At 52.4% G+C, this 7,845-nt stretch overlaps 3 protein-coding genes across 3 annotated transcripts; all 3 read right to left on the bottom strand.

The window, feature by feature from the left end:
- Window positions 1-47: 47 nt before the first annotated feature.
- MAA_03070 (NADH:ubiquinone oxidoreductase, 24kDa subunit) lies at window positions 48-1,355 on the bottom strand (the record flags this gene model as incomplete). The annotated part of the gene is made up of 3 exons (XM_007821068.1): window positions 48-413; window positions 528-818; window positions 1,095-1,355. 3 exons carry the CDS (start codon window positions 1,353-1,355, stop codon window positions 48-50), a joined length of 918 nt encoding a protein of 305 aa, XP_007819259.1.
- A 521-nt stretch (window positions 1,356-1,876) lies between these two features.
- On the bottom strand, window positions 1,877-3,327 carry MAA_03071 (FAD dependent oxidoreductase; the record flags this gene model as incomplete). Its single annotated transcript, XM_007821069.1, has 2 exons — window positions 1,877-3,013; window positions 3,076-3,327. 2 exons carry the CDS (start codon window positions 3,325-3,327, stop codon window positions 1,877-1,879), a joined length of 1,389 nt encoding a protein of 462 aa, XP_007819260.1.
- Window positions 3,328-4,460: 1,133 nt separating this feature from the next.
- Window positions 4,461-7,845, bottom strand: MAA_03072 (Protein kinase-like protein; the record flags this gene model as incomplete). The annotated part of the gene is made up of 3 exons (XM_007821070.1): window positions 4,461-5,162; window positions 5,231-5,865; window positions 5,928-7,845. The coding sequence occupies 3 exons, from the start codon at window positions 7,843-7,845 to the stop codon at window positions 4,461-4,463; spliced, it is 3,255 nt and encodes a 1,084-aa protein (XP_007819261.1).

A 7,845-nucleotide genomic window follows, 5' to 3' on the forward strand; every position in this document is an offset into this window, starting at 1 on the left:
CAGCTAAACGTACATATGGAAAGAAGGAAGAAAATAATAAATTAAATCTACAAGTCGGATCTCGTCTTCTCCACACCCCACGGCTCATCCAACAGGTTTGTCTGGCCCTTGCTGTTCTCGCACGTATCTCTGCCCGTCAGGGGCCCGGGCTTGGGGACCTTGGCGGCGGCGCTGGCCTCGCCGGCGCTGGCTTTCAGGGCCTTGAGCAGGTCGACAACCGTCTCGGGCGTCAGGTCCTCGTAGTAGTCGTCGTTGATTTGGATCATGGGGGCGTTGACGCAGGCGCCGAGGCACTCGACCTCGATGAAGGTGAAGAGGCCGTCGGCCGTCGTCTCGCCCTGCTTGATGCCGAGGTGCTCCTTGATGGCTTTGACAATGACGTCGGATCCGCAGCCGCCCAGTTGGCAGGGGGTCTGCCGAGCGTTAGCAATCTAGAGAGTTTTTTGTTGCGAAAGGTAACCGTCGTCGCGGGAGCCCAGGAATTTTCCCCCCGTTGGCTCCGGCGGACGTGCGAGGGGCTTGCGTACCGTTGTGCATGCCTGGACAAAGAACTTGCCCACGGGGCTCCGGTTGTACATGGTGTAGAAGGAGGCAACTTCGTAGACTCGCATGGGCGGCATCTCCAACAGGCGAGCGACCTCGTTCATGACACTGATGCTGGTGAAGCCGTGCTGGCGCTGGCCTAGGTCGAGCAGGGGCATGACGGCGGCCTTCTTGTACTGCTCGGGATACCGCTTGAGGATCTCGGCGATGACGGTTTCATTCTCCTTGTTGAATTTGAAGGGGATATCGGGGTTGTTGTCCGCGGTATTTCGGTGCTACGGATGAGTATCAGCAATCGGCATGCTCAAAAGTCATGTCCTCCGCTAGAGGCAATAATTGCCCGTCACTGTCGGGTCTAGACACCTATCCCCTCTGCTCCTTCGAGTCTAATTGACATCTTGGAAGTCCGTAGTACACGAATTGGCTCGATCCCTCCGGGGGCTGGGGCAGTGACAAGACGTACAATCATCAAGGTGTCGCTCGGCCGGCAAGCTGTGATGGAGAAGGCGCGCGTTTGGGGCCGGGCCACGCGGGATGCAGTGCGCACACACGAGCGGAAGAGGAAGGGAGTGATCTTGCTCGCCATTGTGAATTGATTGAGCAGCGTCAATGGCGGTCGTCGGCGGAGGGGAGGCGGCAGGGCGAAGAGGCGAGGGAGTTTGTGGTCTTGATAGAGCTTTCTCCAGTCGAAATGTCGACCAGTCCATGACCACGCCAGACGTTTGGTGGTGCTTGCAAATGGGTTGCTGTGATTGGGTGGTCGGCTGATTATCGGTAATGTTCCGCTCTACGCGAGGAGCGAGACTTTGCATGTTTGTACAACATGAAGCAATCGAACATTTGAGTTGGAACGTCGAAAATCGTTCCTTGCTTCCGACGATAGAAATTGGGATCCTCTTGCTTATAAATTGCATTCCTCCGAACATTCTAGCCCACCTGAGAATACGATGAACGGCGGTGCACTGTCATGACAGGCAGCTTCAAGTTAGCCTAGGAATGTTCTCTAGCCCACCAACAACAGATGAGTTCATCAGCTCAACCGCACTCATTTATCATGGTTAATGCAACATCCGACTACTCTCCAAGTTCTGTGAATAAATATGCTATACTCTTCGGTCAAAGGCCCACTCATTCCGAGGCCATTACCCGTCACAAAACTCTCAGTCAGTCGGACGCAGCTGCAAACACCAACTACCTTCTGCTACCAGAGATGACCACTGTTTTCCACCACATTCTATCAGCGTGCCTTCTTATAGACAACTGTCAATCAACGCTGTCTTACGTATCAGGAAAACAGTTACCCCAAACTTCATTACGTCTCAACTACCTCCATCTACTCCTCCAGCAAAGCCCTCAACTCATCTACAAAGCTCAATCTCCCCCCAACCAACTGCTTCGCTCTCTCCGCTCTCTCCGCACTCGCCTCATACTCGATCGGTAAATCAAAACTCGCCTCCTTTCCCACTATCATCTCCGCCACTCTCACACCACACCTCGCAGCAGCCGTCATCCCATGCCCATTGTACCCAGCGCTTATCCATAAGTGACCATCTCCGCTACTGTCCCTCTCACCTCCAAACTCAGTAGGAACTCTACCAACCCAAGGATGACCGTCATTTACGTAACCCATTATGCCCGTCCACTCGTACTGTGCGTCCAGCTGACTCCTCTCTTCGTGGTCGGGACCACGCAACTTGAGACTCTGGCCAAGTTCGTGGCGAAGCTTCCGCCCAACGTCGGCATTTACGCTGCCGTCATCCCAAATGCCCTCCTCGGCACCAGAGGCAGCATATCTCTCCCCGCCAAGGATGAGAATCCCGTCGCCATCCCGCTGGATCAAATAGTTCTCGCTTCTGCCCCTTGCCCAGACATGCGTATGTTCAAGCGGCACATCACCCGTCGGCGGTGTCAATCCCACAATTTGCCCGCGAACCGGCGAGATGATGCCCGTCATCTTGGGCAGCAGACAAGACGTGTACGCGTTTGAGGCAAGGAGTACATCCTTGGCGGCAACCTGTCCCCTGCGAGTATGCACGATCCACCTATCGTCAGAGTGTTGCAAATACTCGACCGGCGTGTTGGTCTGCATATTAAAGGTATCCGGGAACTCCCTCAGCAGACTCTCAAGAACCCACGCTACGAGCTTATACGGCCACAGCTTGGCCGCATGAGGCTGGTACACTGCAGCACAGGCCTGCGGGACACGAAGCGCCCTCTTCCCACGTTCGTCCTTGACGAGAATAGCCTTCTCGGCGAGATCAGGGTGGCTCGTCTTTAGTCGCTCGATAATCTCCTCGACGGCTGCCAGTACGTCGTCGTCAAATATACCATGTACGCCGCCGACGGTATGCCAATCACAGGGGATTTTGTTCCTGGCTATAAAGCCCTTGAGGAAGTCGTATGTGCCCAGCTCAAACCGAGCAATGCTAGGTTTGGACCCGTACACCATGGGCTGGCAGTGGCCGCCATTCTGTGATCATTAATACACGTTCCGAGGATGTTTACGGGAGTGTGTATCAAGTATTCACTTACCCGGCCTGTTGCCCCCCAGCAGGCCTCTCTTGCTTCAAGAAGTAACACATTCCTTCCCTCATTTGCCAGCTCCCTCGCAGCAAAAGCACCCGTAATCCCACTTCCAACAACAATGACATCTGCCGTAGGGGGGAGCTTCTCCGTCGTTCTGTGGCCGAGGAGTACAGCCGACGGCTCTCTATGCCAGTACGAGTGGGTGCTATCGGGCGTGGGGAGGCCAGATTGTCCCTTTTCCAACGTAGTCCCAGTCATCGTGAGAACGGTAGGAAGGGAACTTTGATCTAGGTAGGATGCTCGAGTATCGCGCGAACACACCTATTCACACAAGTTCAATCAGGTGTTCAAGCAGGGGACAAGAACCACAACATACAACTATGAGCCTTGCATTTAGCAGATGCCGAGTTTTATATTTTTCAATATGAAACCCTTTCAGTAGTCCGAGATGATCAGAATTGCAGGCAGCAATTACCTCCTAGGTGGGTGCTATATGCAGGTAGTTGGGAGACTTTCTCGATGCAGCACAGTCCAGATGTCCTCTTGTGCAGACCCCTCACTCGCCGCGGCCTCATGTACCTACGTACCTCCACCAGCCCCGAACGCATCAATACATTCGCTACATTGATATCCCACATTCAACCACTGCCCGCTACTGCTGTGGTACGCGCACACACATCACAACACATATAGCAAAGTTCAAAATGTTTAATGGGTCGTAAAATCTTCATGCCATTTCATCATAGAACCATGACTAACAGATTCGGCAACCCAATGCCCCATGACGCCATTGAGATCCGTAATGCTCCTACCAACAGTACCAGTCACAAATACCCGCCTCCGCCCAACACAAAATATCTATATCTACATATTTTTGCGACAATCCAGACGCCTTGTACATCCCAAAAAAGACGAGGTTGAGATACCTATATGAGCTTCTTTTCTCATAGCTGTATCTGACATCCCCAAGACCATGCTTGTCTTGACTAGGCTCTTGCCTACAGCATCATTTCGCCGAAGAAGTCCACCACAAGGAACGTCTTCTTCACCTCCGCAGCCTGACAACAGAAAACTCAAACAGACAAAAGCAATACCACACTCGCTTGTATAAGTATCACACATTTGATAGTCGTCAATCGCGTTTTTGGGTTGCGACGCTTGGTTCACCATCCAGTGGCAGCCATTTCTCATATCGTACTCCAAAGTTGCCGCTGCCAAGTATTAACTTGTACATATTCCAGTACAAGAGTCGCCAGTTTCCACATATCGATGCACCATCTCACTGGTGCGTAGGGTATATCTTGAATAATCGTAATAGGGGGGTTTTGTAATATCCTCGTCAGGATAAAGAGCGCCAAGAACTTCTTCACTGCTTTCATCTTCCTCCTTCCTCAGACGTCGGTCATTTCCGTATCGCTGTCATTGGCAATAGAAACGGGAAACATCTCAGCGGGGCCCCAGTTTCCTTCGTACACTGTTGCAGGTGCATTGCGGTGCTCAGCGACCCATCGAAGGCCTTCAAGCTCAAGGACTTGGTCGATTAGAGGGCGGGCTGCTGGTTCCTGCGCCGTCATCCATTTTACAATAGAGTCAAGCGAACTGGGGTGAAATGCCTCAAGCATGAATTCGGGGGCCTGCTGTAGTTCTGATCGCTTAAACGAACCGAACAAGTTACTAGCACTTCTTGTTTTTCCTTCTTGAAGATCATCGCTGTGTGCAGACTCGGTGGGGTTTCCAATGGCATCCCTCTGGACTTCGAGTGAGGGTGTCCAGGTGAGACTAGGAACCTCGGATAGATCCCCTGATCTCAAGGCGATCCAGGTGGGACCGTTATCTGGTAGTACCACGTTTGCAGCGGCCTCCAACGTCATTAGACCCAACGAGAAGACGTCAGCGGATTGACCGGCTTTGCCTTTGAGCATCTCGGGAGCCATGTATTCGCGGTCGCCCTCTACATCGACGCCTTCTGTTGACGTGCATGGCTGAGCCAGGCCGAAGTCACCAATCTTCAGCACTCCTTCAAAAGTGATGAGAATGTTTGCCGGTTTCATATCCAAATGCATAAATCCAGCATGATGGATCTCTTTCAATCCCTACACCAGATATAGTCAGTAAAAATGCTCTCCTCCACTGTAGCAGCATACTCAACACGGTTACTTACCAAGCATAGATCTTGCAAAATCTTAAAGATGCGGAAATCGTCCAACCGGCCACCTCGCCCCACGTTCCCTAGAAACTTCTCCAAAGTGCCCTCCTCACAAAATTCTGTCTGGATATAAAGGTGAAAGTTGTCTTCCCAATGATCAACATACTGAACAACGTGCTCGGCATGCGTCAATGCCTGAAGAATGCGCACCTCGCGGAGCTTCGTCTCCCGATCTTTGTGTCCATAATAAGAGTGTCGGCTCTTCTTGACCGCAAAGACTTGGCCCTTGGCAGGGCTGCGGCTGGCGCTGTGACTTGGGGTGATATTGCCCAGCATAAATGCACTGACATGCTCAAGTTTGGTCACGCGGTACACGGTAGAGAACTCGCCCTTGCCTACTTGCTCAACTTTGTCAAACCTCGAGTACAGGCTAGCGTCGATATCCAGGCTACTGGTACGGGCATTGACCGGTGTGACAAAAATGCTGGTTGATGATCGGAAGTCACGACAAGCGGTAGGAGTGACTGGTGGGGGCATGGTGTTGTCATTTACATTATCAGGCGCCTGTGAAATAGACAGACGGCTTGTATCCAAAGGAAGCAATGACTCTTGTGGTGTTTGAGGAGTCCTGCGGCCATCAACTGGGCTTCCTAAATGGTTCACAGCATGTTAGTAAAATGGTCAGCCGGATATCACCAGGCGTGATGCTTACTAGTTGATTCCCGTGACGCCGCTGGTTTGACGGCAGAAAGCGGCAAAATGAATGTTCGGTTAGCACTTGGGCTTTCAAGTGATTGCTCACTAAGATTGCTCAAGCTTGTGGTGAGAGTTGTCGTTTTGGTTGGTGTCGGCGGAATATCTCCATCTGAAATACTTGGCAGTTCGTTACTATCGCAAAATAACTTTCTATCTTCGCCCTCTAGGCTTAGAATGCTGCCACGGCGCGAACTATTTGAAACGGAGCCGCGTTGGAAAATAGAAAGTCCCTTGGCAGGTTGACCAAAGGTGTCGGGAGCTCGTGATGATGATGAATGGAAAGGTGTTGAGGGAAGGCCAGCGAAAGAGTTTCGGTTGTTACCCTTTCTCTTTATTGCGCTGCCAACTGGAGGAGGGAATGTGGCAAAGGGATTAGTATGCTTCTTGCAAGGCGTGTCTGGCGGCGCAAGTTTCCTGTCGGCCTCTTCCTCAGGATTTCGATTAACCTTGGATATAAGGCCCGTGGAGTTGAAAGCGGCAATCCACAGCTGGTGGGACCGACTGGGCGTAGCAACAGCCTTGGTGTGGTCATTGGTAGAGCGTGCAGTTGGTCTAGTTGCGTTCAGGGGCAAAGATCGGGAAAATATGTGTGGTTTTGGCCTATCAGCAGCTTTAGGGCCCGGTGCATACCCAGAAGGTTCCTCCGTCAAGCTGTTGCCAGAGGTGGAGGTTGTGAGCGTTTTGGATAAAGGGTGAGGTTGATGTTGCCCTTTGTTGTCCAATGGGTGAATGGAAGCATTAGGCAGAGGGCTTCCCGCATTGAATGGGCTGTCTCGAGGTACTGGGGGAGGAAGGAAATGATCTGTAGAAAGACGAGGGCGATTTCGAACCGGTGTGGAATTATCACCGCCCATTTGTGCGAGTTGTCTTTCTCCAGTTCTTCGACCCCATGAGCCCTTGTCACCGTACCTCTGCTGCAAGGTTGACTTTCGCAGCGAGGAAGATCGCCTCGGAAGATTTGCTACCGGGCTGGGAGAAGAGAGAGGTTCCCGGTTTGAGTTGACAAGGCCATTGTTTGCTCCGGTCAGTTCATACTCTGATGCGTGCGGATCCTCATGGATGTCGAAGCTTTGTGACGATGACGTGTTTGCACCAAATATGTTGAACTCCCCAGATGGACCAAGACCGGCAACTCCATGTAAGCTACGCCGCTTTGAGGCCGGGCTGCCTTGATTAGGATAATCTAGGTTCATCGTCGCATCACTGCGCTTCAACGCGCCAGTCGTTGAGACCATGTAAGATTCACTGCTGGGGGTCTCCAAGGCCTTGAGTGCTTCGTATTGTGATGACCCTGACACGTCCAAGTGAAAGCTATGGCGTGATGGTTTTTCTCCAGGGCTATGCGCGGATCGAGGCGATGACTTGTTGTCCTGGCCACGCGTGGTGGCTGACGTGGGTGAAGACGTAACCGAGGGCTGGCCCGGATTACCAGAATCGGGAGTAGCACTGAAGGCTCGTTTGAGGGGACTCTTTGGCGAAGCCCGCGCACGAGCCAGCGGGCGAGATGACGTTGATGTTGTCTTGGCAGATTTGGCGGAACGCAGCGACAGTCGAACACTTGGGCGGAGAGGAGTTAGAACAGATGATTGGTGAGGCGTTGATGCATGTGTTGACGTGATTGCTGGAGGAGCGGTTTGAGGTTGTGACGGTGAGATATATTGTCGTTGAGGGGTCGCGCCGAAACGTCGGCAAGGCGACTGAGGTGAAGCTTGTCGTGAGCTATCCGAGCTTTGTGAGCTTGTTCGCGACAAGAACTTTGATGGTGATCGGGAGATGGAGCGTCTAAGACTGCGCACTGCCGACGACACGTCCATATGATGGGCATGTGTGGGTGACGGCAGAGCCAGTGTACCTCCACCGTTGGAGAAGGACAT

Source organism: Metarhizium robertsii (assembly GCF_000187425.2).
Source record: "Metarhizium robertsii ARSEF 23 chromosome Unknown MAA_Scf_4, whole genome shotgun sequence".
NCBI lineage: Eukaryota > Fungi > Ascomycota > Sordariomycetes > Hypocreales > Clavicipitaceae > Metarhizium > Metarhizium robertsii.